Source organism: Lithobates pipiens, unplaced genomic scaffold (genome assembly GCF_037356315.1).
Source record: "Lithobates pipiens isolate NorthernLeopardFrog02 unplaced genomic scaffold, aLitPip1_a1.2 Scaffold_28, whole genome shotgun sequence".
Taxonomy (NCBI): Eukaryota; Metazoa; Chordata; class Amphibia; order Anura; family Ranidae; genus Lithobates; species Lithobates pipiens.
This window is the reverse complement of record NW_027507789.1, coordinates 32,637,764-32,655,195: the sequence shown is the minus strand read 5'-3', so window position 1 is coordinate 32,655,195 and position 17,432 is coordinate 32,637,764. Positions and strand designations below refer to the sequence as shown.

At 44.5% G+C, this 17,432-nt stretch overlaps 1 protein-coding gene across 1 annotated transcript in view; it reads right to left on the bottom strand.

Moving 5' to 3' along the window:
* CTNNBL1 (catenin beta like 1) overlaps nucleotides 1-6,980 on the bottom strand; it is a 55,456-nt gene extending 48,476 nt beyond the window's left edge. Inside the window, exon 1 of the mRNA XM_077459042.1 lies at nucleotides 6,838-6,980. Coding sequence (XP_077315168.1) covers nucleotides 6,838-6,867 — 30 coding nt within the window. The 5' untranslated portion in view covers nucleotides 6,868-6,980. The remainder of the gene's footprint in view (nucleotides 1-6,837) is intronic.
* Between the last annotated feature and the right edge of the window lie 10,452 nt (nucleotides 6,981-17,432).

Sequence of the window (17,432 nt, the reverse complement as noted above, 5' to 3'; positions counted from 1 at the left end):
CTCCCACCTGAGCTGTGGATCTCTGCAGCTCCTCCAGAGTTACCACGGGCCTCTTGGCTGCTTCTCTGATGAATGTTCTCCTTGCCCGGCCTGTCAGTTTAGGTGGACGGCCATGTCTTGGTAGGATTGCAGTTGTGCCATACTCTTTCCATCTTCAGCTGATGGCTTGAACAGTGCTCTGCGAGATATTCAAAGCTTAGTTTTTTTTTCAGTTTTTTTTAAACCTAAGCCTGATTTAAACTTCTCCAAAACTTTATCCCTGACCTGTTTGGTGTGTTTCATTGCCCTTATGATGTCGTTCGTTCACTAAAGTTTTTCGAACAACAGCTTTACATATACTGAGATTTAGGCCCCATTTACACCTGAGCATTTTGTAGCTTGAATCTACAAAACGCTGGGGGGGGGGGGGGGGGGGGAATTAAAAAAAAAAAAAAAAAATTCTCAATGGAGATGGTTCACATCTCCACTCCATGTCACCTGAAGCTCAAACAAGTTCTGGACCCTGTTTTGTCGCTCAAATCGGGCAGATTTGGGCGTTTTCTTTTTACATTGGTGACCTTTTGCCCTGCACAAACTCGTGCTAAAGGCGCAGCAAAAAAACGCTGCAAAATCGCGATTTTCTGCCTGAAAACACTACGTTCAGGCGTGACTGGGATCTAAATTACAAACAGGTGGACTCTATTTACTAATTATGTGACTTCTGAAGGCAATTGGTTCCACTAGATTTTAGTTAGGGGTATCAGAGTAAAGGGGGCGCCATACAACTTAGATGAAATAGCTGTCTAAAATACCAAGCCATTGATTCCGATTTAAAGCCCCTGTGCAAGATAAAGGAAAGCCTGCAAACATGGCCTGTTTGGGGTACTTGAGGACAGGGTTCAGAACCACTGATCTACAGAGGTACATCAGCTGCGGGCCTCCACAGTGGTAGCCTGTCAGCGGAAAGCCTCTATGGCAGAACCCCATTTGTGGTGAGCCTCCATAGAGTGACTACTCTGCGGTGAGCTGCCCCTTACCCATCTACAGCAAGCCTTCACATCGGGACCAGTTTGTGGCTAGTCTCTACAGCAGTACCTCATCCGGTAGACTTATATGGTGGTGGTCTGCGGTGAGCCTCTATGGCGGGACTCAAGTTGTGAGCTCCCCCATTAACAGCAAACCTCTCCATCAACAATAAGTCTCCACATTGGGACCAGTTTGTGGATAGTTTCTCATTCAAGTTTTTATTTTATGTTAAAATAAATTACATGTACAGAATATAAGACAAATTATGTGATACCAGAAATAAAGACATATTGAAGTACGGATGATACAAAGCAAGAAGAATTTCAAGATATTCTCGTGGGAATGACAATAAATGGCCTTATATATTTTAGAATTTGAAAACATTCTTATAGCTGAGTTTTAAACATTTTAATCCCAAGAAAATATAAATATGTCTGTCTAAAATAAAATATGATTTTAAAGTTGACCATAACTTCTAAAGTATGTTTATAGTAAGTATTATATAGTAAGGGAAGATCATAAAAAGGTACAGTGGTGTGAAAAAGTGTTTGCCCCCTTCCTCATTTCCTGTTCCTTTGCATGTTTGTCACACTTAAGTGTTTCGGAACATCAAACCAATTTAAACAATAGTCAAGGACAACACAAGTAAACACAAAATGCAATTTGTAAATGAAGGTGTTTATTATTAAAGGTGAAAAAAAATCCAAACCATCATGGCCCTGTGTGAAAAAGTGATTGCCCCCCTTGTTAAAACATACTATAACTGTGGTTGTCCACACCTGAGTTCAATTTCTCTAGCCACACCCAGGCCTGATTATTGCCACACCTGTTCACAATCAAGGCATCACTTAAATAGGAGCTGCTTGACACAGTAAGGTCCACCAGAAGATCCTTAAAAGCTACACATCATGCCGAGACCCAAAGAAATTCAGGAACAATTGAGAAAGAAAGTAATTGAGATCTATCAGTCTGGAAAGGGTTATAAAGCCATTTCCAAAGCTTTGGGAATCCAGCGAACCACAGTGAGAGCCATTATCCACAAATGGCGAAGACATGGAACAGTGGTGAACCTTCCCAGGAGTGGCAGGCCGCCCAAAATTACCCCAAGAGCGCGTCACAAAAGACCCCACAACAACGTCCAAGGAACTGCAGGCCTCACTTGCCTGTTAAGGTCAGCGTTCATGCCTCCACCATCAGGAAAAGACTGGGCAAAAATGGCCTGCATGGCAGAGTTCCAAGGAGAAAACCACTGCTGAGCAAAAAGAACATCAAAGCTCGTCTCAATTTCTCCACAACACATCTTGATGATCCCCAAGACTTTTGGGACAACATTCTGTGGACCGATGAGACAAAAGTGGAACTCTTTGGAAGGTGTGTGTCCAAGTATATCTGGCGTAGAAGGAACACTGCATTTCATAAAAAGAACATTATACCAACAGTAAAATATGGTGGTGGTAGTGTGATGGTCTGGGGCTGTTTTGCTGCTTCAGGACCTGGAAGACTTGCCGTGATAAAAGGAACTATGAATTCTGCTGTCTACCAAGAGATCCTGAAGGAGAATGTCCGACCATCTGTTCGTGTACTCAAGCTGAAACGAACTTGGGTTCTGCAGCAGGACAATGATCCTAAACACACCAGCAAGTCCACCACCGAATGGCTGAAGAAAAACAAAATGAAGACTTTGGAGTGGCCTAGCCAAAGTCCTGACCTGAATCCTATTGAGATGTTGTGGTATGACCTTAAAAAGGCCGTTCATGCTCGAAAACCCTCTAATGTAACTGAATTAGGACAATTCTGCAAAGATGAGTGGGCCAAAATTCCTCCAGGATGCTGTAAAAGCCTCATTGCACGTTATCGCAAACACTTGGTTGCAGTTGTTGCTGCTAAGGGTGGCCCAACCAGTTATTAGGTTTAGGGGGCAATCACTTTTTCACACAGGGCCATGATGGTTTGGATTTTTTTTCACCTTTAATAATAAACACCTTCATTTACAAATTGCATTTTGTGTTTACTTGTGTTGTCCTTGACTATTGTTTAAATTGGTTTGATGTTCCGAAACACTTAAGTGTGACAAACATGCAAAGGAACAGGAAATGAGGAAGGGGGCAAACACTTTTTCACACCACTGTATATAGGAGGGGAAGGGGAGGGAATAATTCTCCGGAGGAGGTTTTATATATCAGCTAATGTTGTAATTCTATAAAAAAATCTTAATCACCATAACAATAAAACTCGGTTGTCAATATTATCTGACGTATAATATTTAATCCAGGGTTTCCATATATCAAACTTTGTCATCTGGTTTTTATCTATAGCGTCCATTTTAGCATGGATGAAAGATTGATTCATTCTACGTTTGGTTTCTGCAATATTCACCACGTCTGTTTTCCACGCATTGGCTATAGTCTGCTTTGCGGCTATCAGGAGTGCAAGAACTAATTTGAATTGTTTCTGATTCAGAAAGGCTGGTTTTAAATTAAGGAGAGCTATAATTGGTTCTGGAAAAATTGGACGATCAAAAAATTTTGTAATTATCAGAAAGATCTTTTTCCAAAATGATTGTACAATTGAGCAATGCCACCAGGTGTGTATATAGGTACCTTTTTCTGGACAGCCACGAAAGCAGAGGCCAGTGTTGTCTGTTGAGAATTTGGCGATTCTCGCAGGAACCAAATACCAGCGTGTGAGAACTTTATATGATGATTCAGACGCAAATATATTTATAGAGGAAGATTTCGTGAAAGACCATATGTTGGACCAAGACCTAGAATCGATCGTACAATCCAAATCTTTTTCCCATTTGGCCACATATTTAGGTATAACAGTATTAGAATTAGATATCAATTGTGTATACAATGATGTAATACGACCTTTAGCATGTGGTTCCTCGAGACAAAATCTTTCAAATTGAGAAATATTATGTAAGTTTACATTTAAATTGAGAAGAGGAGTATAAAAAAAATTTGATATGGAGATATCTGAATATTTCTGATTGTGGAAGCTTATATAATTCACATAGATCTGTAAAAGATTTTATTGACGTAGTTGAAGCTAAATTATATAGACAAGTGATACCAGCCTTAGACCAAGCTTTAAAGGTTTTGGGATATTTCCAGGCTGGGTAAAAAGTCGCATTCTTGTGGAAAAATAATAGCGGATTTTGTGGAGATTGCAGACCATGTGAATTTCTATACCTATCCCATATAGATAGAGAGTGCTTAGAAATGGGGTTATTTATAGACTTACGATCCGCAGGTTGTAACCATAATATATTGTTTATAGGAAGAGGATCACAGTCTACAGCTTCAATGAGGACCCATAAAGGAATCTCTGTAGAAGAGTGATATTTTGTTAATTGAGATAATTGAGATGCCTTATAATATATGTTAAAGTCTGGGAATCCCAAACCACCCAAAACTTTGGGGAGAACAAGTGTTTTTTTGTGAAGTCTGGGTTTTATTTTCCCCCCCAAGTAAATTTCGTTACTTTTTGTTGAATCAGCCTAAGAAAATATGCAGGAATATGAATCGGGAGAGTTCTGAATAAATATAAAAATTTCGGAAGAACAGACATTTTTATGATATTGATTTTCCCAAACCATGATATCGGCATTGATGACCAATTAGATAAAGACCGTGTAATATTTTTTTAATAGAGCTGGGTGTGGATAGTTTCTACAGCAGTACCTCATTCGCAGTCAGCCTCCATAGCCAAATCAGTTAGCGGCGAGTCTCCACTGTGGGATCAGTGGATGGCGAGCCTCCATGGCAGGACCCCATCTGCAGCGAGCCTCCATAGTAGGATTAGTTGGCAGAGAGCTTCTATGGCAGGACCCCCATCTGTGGCGAATCTCCATAGATTGGCCAAAGAAGGGGGAAGCTCACCGCAGACTGGTCAATCTCCACAGCAGGACCAGTCTGCAGCTAATCTTTAAAGCAGTACCTCGTCTGCGGGCGAGCCTCCACAGCGGGGACAGTTGGCGGCTAGTCTTTAAAGCAGTACCTCATCTGCGGGCGAGCCTCCACAGCGGAGACAGTTGGCGGCGAGCCTCCACAGCGGGGACAGTTGGCGGCGAGTCTTTAAAGCCGTACCTCATCTGCGGCGAGCCTTCACAGCGGGAATCGGTTGGCGGCTAGTCTTTTTAAAGCAGTACCTCGTCTGCGGCGAGCCTCCACAGCGGGGACAGTTGGCGGCGAGCCTCCACAGCAGGGACAGTTGGCTGCGAGTCTTTAAAGCCGTACCTCATCTGCAGCGAGCCTCCACAGCGGGAATCGGTTGGCGGCTAGTCTTTAAAGCAGTACCTCGTCTGCGGCAAGCCTCCATAGCGGGATCGGTTGGCGGCTAGTCTTTTTAAAGCAGTACCTCGTCTGCGGCGAGCCTCCACAGCGGGGACAGTTGGCAGCGAGTCTTTAACCACTTGAGATCCGCGCTATAGCCGAATGACGGCTACAGCGCGGACCTCCTTTGCCGGGACTATGTCTATTGATGTCGTCCCGTGCACGAGCGGCCTGCGCACCCCCTGAGGGGCGCGCTCTGTGATCGGCGAGTCTATGAGACTCGCCTGATCACTGATCCGAGCAAGGGGTCGATCCCGACCCCTTATCACGTGATCAGCTGTCAGCCAATGACAGCTGATCATGTGATGCAACGGAGCCGGTAATCGGCTATTATTCCTCCTCGTGCTGAAAAAAAAGAGCCGATCACCACCAGTGCCACCTTAATAAAACATAAGTGCCCCTGTCAGTGCCACCCAGCAGTGCCCACAGTGCCACCCAGCAGTGCCCACAGTGCCACCCAGCAGTGCCCACAATCTGCCTCAACAACGGTGCTGCACCCCAGTGCCACATATCCATGCCCATCAGTGTCATCTACCAGTGCCCATCAGTGCCCAGCAGTGCCGCCCATCAGTGCCCAGCAGTGCCACCTATCAGTGCCCATCATCAGTGGTACCTATCAGTGCCCCTTAGTGCCACCCATCCGTGCCCATCTTTGCCCATCAGTGCCACCTTATCTGTGCCTATTAGTGCCGCCTTAACTATGCCTATCAGTGCCCACCAGTGCAGCCTATCAGTGCCACCTCATCAGCGCACTTCAATGAAGGAGAAAAATGACCTGTTTGCAAAATTTTATAACAAACTATTAAACATGATTTTTTATTTTTTTTTGCATCTTTTTTTGTTTGTTTAGCAAAAAATAAAACTCCCAGCTGTAATTAAATACCACCAAAAGAAAGCTCTATTTGTGGGAAAAAAATTATAAAAATGTCATTTGGGTACAGTGTTGTATGCCCGCGCAATTGTCATTCAAAGTGCATCAGCGCTGAAAGCTGAAAATTGGTCTGGGACTGAGGGGGGTTTAAGTGCCCAGTAAGCAAGTGGTTAAAGCAGGACCTCATCTGCGGCGAGCCCCCACAGCGGGAGTCGGTTGGTGGCGAGTCCGTGGGATCGGTTGGCGGCGAGCCCCCACGGCGGGGGATCGGTTGGCGGCGAGCCCCCACGGCGGGGGATCGGTTGGCGGCGAGCCCCCACGGCGGGGGTCATCAGCAGTTAGTGGTAACTTGTCAGCAGTGAGACCCCCATGGCTGGGTCGTACAGCAGCTAATCTCTAGAGCCGCACCTTATCTGCAATGAACCTCCATAGAGGGATTGCTCAGTGACTCTACAGCAGGACCTGGTCTGTGGTGAACCTCCATGGATAGACACATCCCCAATAATAACGAGTCCCACAAGATTAGCAGACACAGCACTCCCCCCACATTGCTGTACAATGACCCCACCATAACAATACACAGAGAGCACAACACAAATCACTCTTCAGTCCCCACCACCTCACCTGATACCGCAGCAGCTCTCCTACATCCATTTCTACCGGTGAAGTACAGTGCTGTAAAGCGACGATGAATGCATATGGCGGCGTCGCGCATGCGCACTCCAGCGGGCAGCAAAATGTGATAGGTCGCCAAATGTGACGAAACACCTCTACCGTAAACTGCTCCGTCGTGATGAATCAGCCATGCCACTCCGCTGTAAAGCGCGACGCGTCCAGAACGATGTAGAAGTGCAGCGGTGTAGTTTTGCCACGCTGCCGTAAAACAAGCTGGAATGGTCGGAGGGGTAACAATAAAGTTTTGTTTGGTCTGGTCAGAAGTCACAGTGTTGATGTTCTGCCCATGGCTCAGCTTCAGGAATAAAATCCACTTTGTTTGAAGTATGAAGTGAACTGAACTTGTTCCTCTCTATAACATAAATAATCATGTCTGTACACCTGGTTTGTGAATTTACATTTTAATACACTGCAATGCACAGATCTGTGTGAGAAAACAAATAATATCCATTTATCTATTATCAAGCTAATTGGGAATCTCGGCGAAATCACACATGGTGCGGTGACGATTATTTCCCTAGAAATAGAGATTTTATTTGGTGGTATTTGATCACCTCTGAGTTTTTATTTGTTGTTAAAAAACAAAACACTGAATTAAAAAAAAATTACAAAACCGTTTTATATTTTGTTAAAAAATTTTGCAAACAGGTCATTTTTCTCCTTCGTTGATGTACGCTGATGAGGCTGCACTGATGGGCACCGATCGGCTGCATTGATGGGCACCGATCGGCTGCATTGATGGGTGCTGATAAAGCGGCACTGAGAGGTGGCACTGATGGGCGGCACTGAAGGGCACTGATAGCTGACACTGATGGGTGGCGGTGATGGGCAGGGCTGGACTTACCATTGGACTTGACTGGGCTCAAGCCCATGGGCCCCACCCAATAGGGGGCCCCGCCGAGATACATAGCCGAGTGGGCTCGGCTCCGCTCACAGTCACGCCCAATTCCCGCCCCATGATGGACATAACACAGGGACTGGGTGTGACTGAGCCGAGCTGAGTACACTCGACTACTCTCGGCTCCGCTTGGGCCTGCAAAAGGACTCGAGAGCCACCAAGATAAACTGGACGTCAAGATTGCAACGACAAGGCTGCAAATGACACTGGGGCAAGGCTGCAAATTACAAGGCTACACTGACAAGGCTGCAGATGACACTGGACAAGGCTGCAGATGACACTGGACAAGGCTGCAGATGGACACTGATAAGGCTGCATTGATGGGCATTTAAATGTAATTTGTTTCCTTAAAATTCCCCCCTGAACTTGGGGTGCGTGTTATATGCCGATAAATACGGTAACGTTTAGAAGGTAGGGCCCGAAAGTGACTCAAACCCAGGGGCCCACACCACCCTAAGTCCTGCCCTGGTGATGGGCACTGGTATGAGACACTGATAGGCAGCACTGCTAGATGGCACTGATGAGGCAGTGATTGGCACCACTGGTGGGCATTGATAGGTGGCAATCGTGGGCTTTGATAGATGGCACTGATTGCTGGCACTGTTATGTACTGGTGGTTTCTCTTCAGGACCGATGTCCCTTCAACAGAAGCCGGTGATCAGCTTTTTCTTCTCCTCAAGGTGTCAGCGTGAGAAGAAAAAAATAAAACGATTATCACTTTTCTGTTTACATACCGTGATCAGCTGTCATTGGCTGACAGCTGATCACGTGGTAAGGGGCCGGGATCGACCCCTTAATCTGATGTGTGATCACCCAAGTCTCATTGACTCGGTTATCACAGCGTGCGCCCTGCAGGGGGAGCGGACAAAGGAGAGGACGTCTATTGACAGCCTCCCAGCAAAGTAGATCCGTGTAGTCGTCATTCGGCTATAGGGTGGATCTGAAGGGGTTAAAGTTTGTTAAAATAAAATTAAAAAAACAGCTGTGTGTGATGTGCTCAATCCGTGCAACACACTGCCCCCTACCGCAGTCAGGAATGGACAGGTAAAGCACTCTGGCAGCTGTCCATTCCTGTGTGAACTGACACTAAAGCCTTGTACACACGTCTGTTTTTTTTTGTGGCATGCTAAATGTAAAAGGGAAACTCTGTGGACTCTGATGTAAAGGGGAACTCTGCGAGTTCAGATGTAAAAGGGGAACTCTGCGGATTCAGATGTAAAAGGGGAACTCTGCGGATTCAGATGTAAAAGGGGAACTCTGCGAGTTCAGATGTAAAAGGGGAACTCTGCGAGTTCAGATGTAAAAGGGGAACTCTGCGAGTTCAGATGTAAAAGGGTAACTCTGTGGTCTCTGATGTAAAGGAGAACTCTGCGAGTTCAGATGTAAAGGGGGAACTCTGTGGATTTAGATGTAAAAGGGAAACTCTGTGGACTCTGATGTAAAGGAAAACTCTGCGAGTTCAGATGTAAAAGGGGAACTCTGCGGATTCAGATGTAAAAGGGGAACTCTGCGGATTCAGATGTAAAAGGGGAACTCTGCGAGTTCAGATGTAAAAGGGGAACTCTGCGAGTTCAGATGTAAAAGGGGAACTCTGCGAGTTCAGATGTAAAAGGGGAACTCTGCGGATTCATGCAGATTCAGATGTAAAAGGGTAACTCTGTGGTCTCTGATGTAAAGGAGAACTCTGCGAGTTCAGATGTAAAGGGGGAACTCTGTGGATTTAGATGTAAAAGGGAAACTCTGTGGACTCTGATGTAAAGGAAAACTCTGCGAGTTCAGATGTAAAAGGGGAACTATGCGGATTCAGATGTAAAAGGGGAATGCTGTGGATTCAGATGTAAAAGGGGAACTCTGCGGATTCAGATGTAAAAGGGGAACTCTCTGGATTCAGATGTAAAAGGGTAACTCTGTGGACTTTGATGTTATTAACTTCATATGATTAGAAATGTTATTTAATAGCAAAATATATGTATATTTTATACTGTGAAAAAAAGTCTAGTTAAGATCTCTCAGTAGTTTCAGTCATTGTAATGATTAGGCAAAAGATTTTCCCATGGAGGCGGGCCACTCCACAAGATATTTCTTCCAGCCTTATTTTCATACACCTGGAACAGCGGTTCTTTTTCTTGTATACTAACTTCTCGCGACACGCTAGCTCACTGGATTATACAGACTTTACCATTGGTGAATGTCGCCACTCTATTTTAAGCATTATGACTGATGATGACTCCTCTGACACCAGCCGCACCTTCCGTTTGTTGGGCGACAATCCATTGAGGACCAACGCACGTGAAACCTTTAATAACAAAAGTGACAATGAAGTTGGCTCGATATGATTGCCATTTAGAAAATTGGAAAAAATCATGACTAAGGAATTTAGGGCGTTTTGGGAATCGAGTTCACTTACTGAATACTTGTTAACCAAACATATACCCTGAGGACTAAGGGTTAAAAAGTTCCCTACCTTCAAGTTTTTTGATGAGTCCCTCAAAACCTAATGGACTGATGCCCTTTCCTCGTGCTCACGAACCCTAATGGACATTATCATTGCATCCAAAAAAAATGGACATAGGTGTTTTACAGGGGGAAATTTCAGAGCTCTAATTAGCCCTAAAACCACTGCAAGGTGCAAGCAAATTTAGACATCTTGATCAAAGATTGAATAATGAATTAAATCATTTAGAAAATTGAATTATCACAAATAAAAATGAAAAAATATTACAAGATAAAATTGATTATGATACCAACAACGTATATATATCTGGAAACGCAGATGCAACTGGAGTGGTGCCTCACAATCCAATAATGGAACCACGTTTTCTGACACAGAATTGGAACGGTGGGATGACACTCTAGCAGCCTCCAATTCAGAACCATCCCTGGATCGTCCATCTACCAGCAGCCTATTGAACATGTCTTCTTTGGTTCCCCCAAAAAAAGGGGAGCAAGAGATAACGACAGAACAAAAGGGGCCAGAGGAACACAGGAGGACACCCCGCGGGCGGAGGAAATGCCCCGAGGAACAGATGAGATATTCATCCCAGCGCCAAGCTCGCAGGTTGCAACAGACTTCTCTAATGTTCTTAATCTTTCTGATATATCTCTTTTATCTAAAGGACTAAACTTTTGCCCCCAGAGACACTTCAATCTATTTGATACAATTATTCATATCAATAGGTTCATGAGGAACCTTACAATAAAAAGACATTATTATTCAGTAGATGACGGTGTCTGTGTACAGTCTACATCTGCACCTTTTGATATTGTACCTGTGGGTGATGAATTTTCTTTCAGTGAACATTGTGCTATTAGAGATTTAGAAGAGCTGGCAGCTGAAAGTGATATGTGTGATTGCCTGCAGATGGGTGCTGGCACCATCAGATCGGTCCAATTTAATTGACTACTAATTTTTATCCAGTGAACTCATTGTCTGTTGATATGACCAAGTTCCAAAAAAGCATTGACCAGGACCTGACGGCCCTAGCACACCAGGCACAGCAGGGTCAGACGGTATGGCATGATAACATTACTTGGGAGGAAAGGTTGGCACTTAAAAATCTGAGTGAAGATGACACCATTACCATCCGTAATTCAGATAAGGGAAGGTTAATTGTGATTCTAAACACTGAGCAATACAGACAGGAAGCCATCCGACAACTGTCTGATCGGTCTACATATGATACACTGAGTATCATACTAAAAAGTTTAGAGGTGTACTTATGGAACTGATACGTAGGGGTACGGGACTAGGATTATTTAATCCAAAAGAGGCGGCGTCTCTAGTACCAGAATGTCCCGTTCTCCCTTTGTTCTATTATTTGCCAAAAACACATAAAGGGATAGAGCCCCTACAGGGTAGGCTGATCATATCGGGAATTAATTCCCTGAATGAACGGTTGGGCCAATGGCTGGACAGACAACTACAGCCGCTGGTAAACCAGCTCCCTGGATTTCTGAAGGACACTAACCATCTCCTATATATGAAAGATCTTGAGTGGCAGGAAGACTACTCATGGATCATCTTTGATGTGAGTAGTCTTTACTCATCCATCCCCCACAGCCAGGCTATAACGGCTGTACTTTTTTACTTGGAAACACTGACAGATCTATCTATTGAACACAGTCTCTTCATTGTAGAGGTGCTGGAATATCTATCGTCACACAATTTCTTTGTCTTTGAAGGGGATTTCTACCGCCAAAGGTGCGGAGCAGCTATGGGAGCAAAATTTTAGCCCTCTATAGCCAACCTATATATGGGTTGGTGGGAATGGTCCTGCATTTCCGGGGGTGGAAATCCCTATAGAGCTAGGATTGTGGTTTATCTCAGATTCATTGACAATCTTTTGCTGGTTATATGTGGATCTCATGCCATCCATGCTTACCTACTTTAATGATAATGATCTCAATCTGTCATTTACTGGCACTGCTGACAGCAGCTCTATGTTTTTTTTTTAGATGTCAGTCTGACAGGCATTGATGGTAGGGTATGTTCTACCCTCTATAGGAAACCGCTCGTAGGCAATTCTTTCTTACTTGCCCAGTTGGGCCACCCAAGGCACACAATTAGGGGCATCCCTGTTGGCTAATTTCTACGTGTGAGGCGCATTTGCAGTAACAACGATCAATTTGAAAGGGAGGCAAGGTCTCTATATCGGAGGTTTTTACAGTGGGGTTATCCCAAGCGGATAGCCAGACACAAAAATAGACCTGAACTAATTAATAAAGTGACCCCCTCAGAGGAAAAACAGCAAAAATAAAATACGTAACCAATTAACACTTTCCACTCCCTTTAGCGGTGAATTTAATATGATTAAACAGATCTTCAATAGACACCTGCCTATTCTCTAGGATGACACTTTCTCTGAGATACTAAAGGGAGGGGGAGCCCCCTCTCTGGGGTGCATGCTGTCCCTGAGCTTTTTTCACACCAAAGTTCCCCAATCGGTTACTTGGTTACACTCTAAGGGCAACTACAGGTGTGGTGCAGCGGGATGTACCTGTTGTTGCCACATCCAGGATGGCATTACATTCAGCTCTACTGTTAACCATAAAACATATAACATCGGGTCCTTCTTTAATTGCAATACTAGCAATATAGTTTATTTAATCACGTGCGATTTGCAATATGCAGTATGTGGTTAGGACCACAAGACGTCTTAGAAATCGGTTTCAGGAACATGTCTATAGTGTGGACAAGGACTTGTCCACCAATGTGGCCAAACATTTTAACAGGTGTCACAATGGGAACAAAACAGCTATGCGGGTTCAGGTCATAGAAAAGGTTAGGGTGCCAAGGCGAGGGTGCAATGTGTTCCGATCCCTCTGTCGGAGGGACATTTTCTGGATTTTTCACCTCCAGACTCGCATCCCACCAGGGCTCAACTTCAAGTGCGATATCAGTCATTTTTATGAATGACTGTCCTGTACTTCCCTCCATACATTGGAACCTGCACTTTGGTTTGGTTATTTATTCATTTATTTTACTTTATTTTTCTATATACGTCCTCATACTTCATCTCTCGCCTTGTCATCCGTTTACTGTGTCAATTCCCTTCCACTATTATGACCATCATGTGGGATATATATTTACCTTTTTACACACATTAAAGATTGTCCAATGTGTGATCGCTGAGCGATCGCTATTGGTTCATGTATGTGCTCGGTCGGATGGTGTTTGAGCTTTTTGCGTCCTCGCCTTATTGCGTTGAGTTTGATAATGATACAGCAGATTCCATGTTTTGAGATGACATTATATATATATATATATATATATATATATATATATATATCTATATAATTTTTTATATTTTTTTTCACTTTATCTATATGTATTGTCTCTCTTTTTTCATGTCCATCCGAGAGTGGTCCTTATCATCTTCAATTGCAAGTGTTTGTATGTAGATGTATTGGATTTGGCTCTACCGTGATATATGCATGTTACATATGTGTGGATCCAATATCCGGATGCTACATCATGTCTGCATTTACACTGGAATATGGGTGCTCTTAGAGATCCTATAATGGAAGTAGTTTCTTTTGATGTAATTATGCACGTCTCTATATATATGTTGATGCACATGCATTTCATTTGGATTTTTTATTGGTCCAGTATGGATGAGTAAATGATTTTACATGTACGTCCCTTGTGTGCATGTGTGGGTGTGGTGGCACATGGTATGTGCTCCTGCACATGAATACATGTTTACATGGGACAATTGGTTTAATGTTTTATATATATATATATATATATATATATATATATATATATATATATATATATATATATGTATCCACTTCTTGTTTGTCTCTCTCCTGTTTTTATTGGTTTATGTCATCAATTACAAATGTTTATATGCGATTGTTGGTCCATGTTCCTATGTATATGCTGGATTTCTTGGTATGCATGGACCTTCGATTTGATCCTTCATTCAAATTCAGATGCTCCTTTTGGGGCTGAAGTTTGGTGATTGATCGGGCTGTGTTTTCACTACTGATTATCACCGCCCTCAGAACACTTGTAGCTATTGGGGTGGTCTATTTAAGATCTCTCAATTGTTTCAGTCATTGTAATGATTAAGGGTCCTTTCACATGGGGTGGATCAGTGATGATATCCCATGGATATCCGCTTGCTCAGCGGGGATCATCCGTCGATCTCTGCTGAGCAGGAAGATGACAGGTCCGTCTCTGCACACTGCGCAGGGATGGACCTGTCAGAGCGCCGCTCTCCCCGAAGGGAGATCGGATGATGATGGACCGCAGTGTCCATCGTCACCCGATCCGATGACGGATGAAAAAGTGTTTTTTTTTTGGATCGGAGCGGGTCGGATGTCAGCGGATATGTCACCGCTGACATCCGACGCTCCATATACTTCTTTGGAGCATCCGTTCAGGTCAGCCTGAAAAACTGACAGGCAAACCTGAACAGATTGGTAGTGTGAAAGAGGCCTTAAGCGAAGTTCCACCCAAAAATTGAACTTTCGCTTTTCGGAATCCCCATCCCCCTCCGATGTCACATTTAGCACCTTTCAGGGGGGAGCCGATACCTGTCTAATACAGGTATTTTGCTCCCACTTCTGGGCATAGATAGCCGAGCCACCTGCAGGTATGTACACCACTTCCAGAGCCTCCTCCGTCCCCCCCCCCGCTGTCTTCTGGGAGACACACAGATCCCAGAAGACAGAAGAGACCAGTGGGATCGCGCAGCGCAAGCCGCGCATGCCGCCCATGCGCAGCAGGGAACCAGGAAGTGAAGCCACAAGGCTTCACTTTCTGATTCCCTTACGGAAGATGGCGGCGCCTCCACCCGAGAGCCAAGGGATGTGGTAAGTAAGTGTCCTTATTTTAAAAGTCCGCAGCTGCAGTATTTGTAGCTGCTGACTTTAAAAAAATATTTTAGGGGAACTCCATTTTAAGCACAAGATGTATGTGTGAAACACATCTACCCGGCCACAGTCTGGTGTCTTTGGTGTTATCTTTGTGCACAAAATAAAAGGCAATCCGAAGTTCTGGATTTTTTTCTTCTTTCCAAGTTTCCCACAGAGGCGAGCTGGGGCTGGCACTCCACAGTATGTCTGGGAGCTCTTTCAAACAAACTCTCTAATAGAAGCCCTCTCTGTGTTCGTTAGAGAGACCCCCCTTCAGGTCCCATTAGAGTACACTGCTTCTCTTCCTGTATTTTGTTTATTGTTTAAGAGATCATGGGAGGATCCCAGGGTAACGAAGTCTCTTTAGGGGAGCATTTCTGTGTTTGAGTCATTGCCATAGAAACATTTGTAAAGGGGAAGATTTAGTAAGATGACCATGCCCATGTGGGGGCACCACAAATATTGCTGCAACCAGGCGTCTGAGACCCTACGATCGGCCCAGGATCCAAGCTGGATGCCTCTAAAAAGAGGGTATCCGCCCTCCCCCCAAAAAAAATTACATGCCAAATGTGTCATGTCAGGGGGTCACCTTCACTTATAGCGGAAGTTCCATTTTTGGGTGGAACTCCACTTTAATGGTGCCTGTGCCAAGCGGTCAACCTCCTGTGTTCAGAATGCAGCAGGGAAGCTGCTTGGGACCCAGAAGCAAGTTCAGATCACTAAAATAGTGATGTCTGCTTCAGTGATTTCTAGAGGGATCCCACAGGTATATTATATACATACATTATATTACCAAAAGTATTGGAACGCCTGCCTTTACATGCACATGAACTTTAATGGCATCCCAGTCTTAATCCGTAGGGTTCAATATGCAGTTGGTGCACCCTTTGCAGCTATAACAGCTTTGACTCTTCTGGGAAGACTGTCCACAAGGTTTAGGAGGGTGTTTGTGCACTAGTCCTAATCATTTGGTGGAGGGAGGATTATGGTGTGGGGTTGTTTTTCAGGGGTTGGGCTTGGCCCTTTAGTTCCAGTAAAGGGAACTCTTAAGGCGTCAGCATACCAAGACATTTTGGACAATTTCATGCTCCCAACCTTGTAGGAACAGTTTGGGGATGGCCCCTTCCTGTTCCAAGATGACTGCACACCAGTGCACAATGCAAGGTCTATAAAGACATGGATGAGTGAGTTTGGGGTGGAGGAACTTGACTGGCCTGCACATAGTCCTGATCTCAACTCGATAGAATACCTTTGGGATGAATTTGAGCCTGCGAGCCAAGCTTTCTCATTCAACATCAGTTTCTGACCTCACAAATGCACTTCTGGAAGAATGGTCAGACATTCCCTTAGACACACTCCTAAACCTTGTGGACAGCTTTCCCAGAAGAGTTGAAGCTGTTATAGCTGCAAAGGGTGGGCCAACTCAATATTGACGTAATTTCCAGTTCCTATTGGCGTCACTTCCGGTATCGTGGAACGCACATCATGAACGGCTTTTCCTGTATTCACAACACCATGTTTTTATGCCAGATTTTATCTTGCTTCCTGTAAGTATCCATTTCTATGCGCAATAAATTCTTTTCATATCGGTACTTTACTATTAGTCCATTCCTTTTCATTCTGGGTACCTGTTATTCTGGCTGAGTATCTGTAATGAGGAAGTTTTTTCTGATGATCTGATGCCAAAGCTGCCATTCCTGGCCATCATTTCTGAGCCTGAAGGGAACCCTGGACTGAAAGGCTGGGGGTCCATTTGATCCGGTGAGTGGGGACACAGGAGGGGGTTCTGTGGCACACCATGAAAATTTTGGAGCACTTTTGGATTCAAGCACATCAGTCACTTTATTTGGACTTTCACGTTTACTATCTATGTATTGTTTGCAATTTCACCCTGGACGGCCTTGCATAGTTGAATTGATCCAAGCTGGACCAATATAACTGTGTATAAAATATCCATACCTGGAATGCACCTTTAACCAGTTCCCGACCGGCGCACGCCGATGTACGTCAGCAGAGTGGCACGGGCAGGCATATTGGCGTACAGGCACGTCCATTTCTATATGCCGCCCTGCCATCGCATGCACGCCGGCGGCGGCGGCACGCTCGCGTGCCGGTCCGTGAGCCCAGTCGCGGGTCCCGCGGAATCGATCGCCGCAGGCATACCCACGATCGTCTCATTGGGAGACTGAATGGGGAGATGCCATTGTAAACAGCATCTCCCCGTTCTGCCTAGCAACAAATGACACTGATCTCTGCTCCATGTGATTGTTCACTAACACAA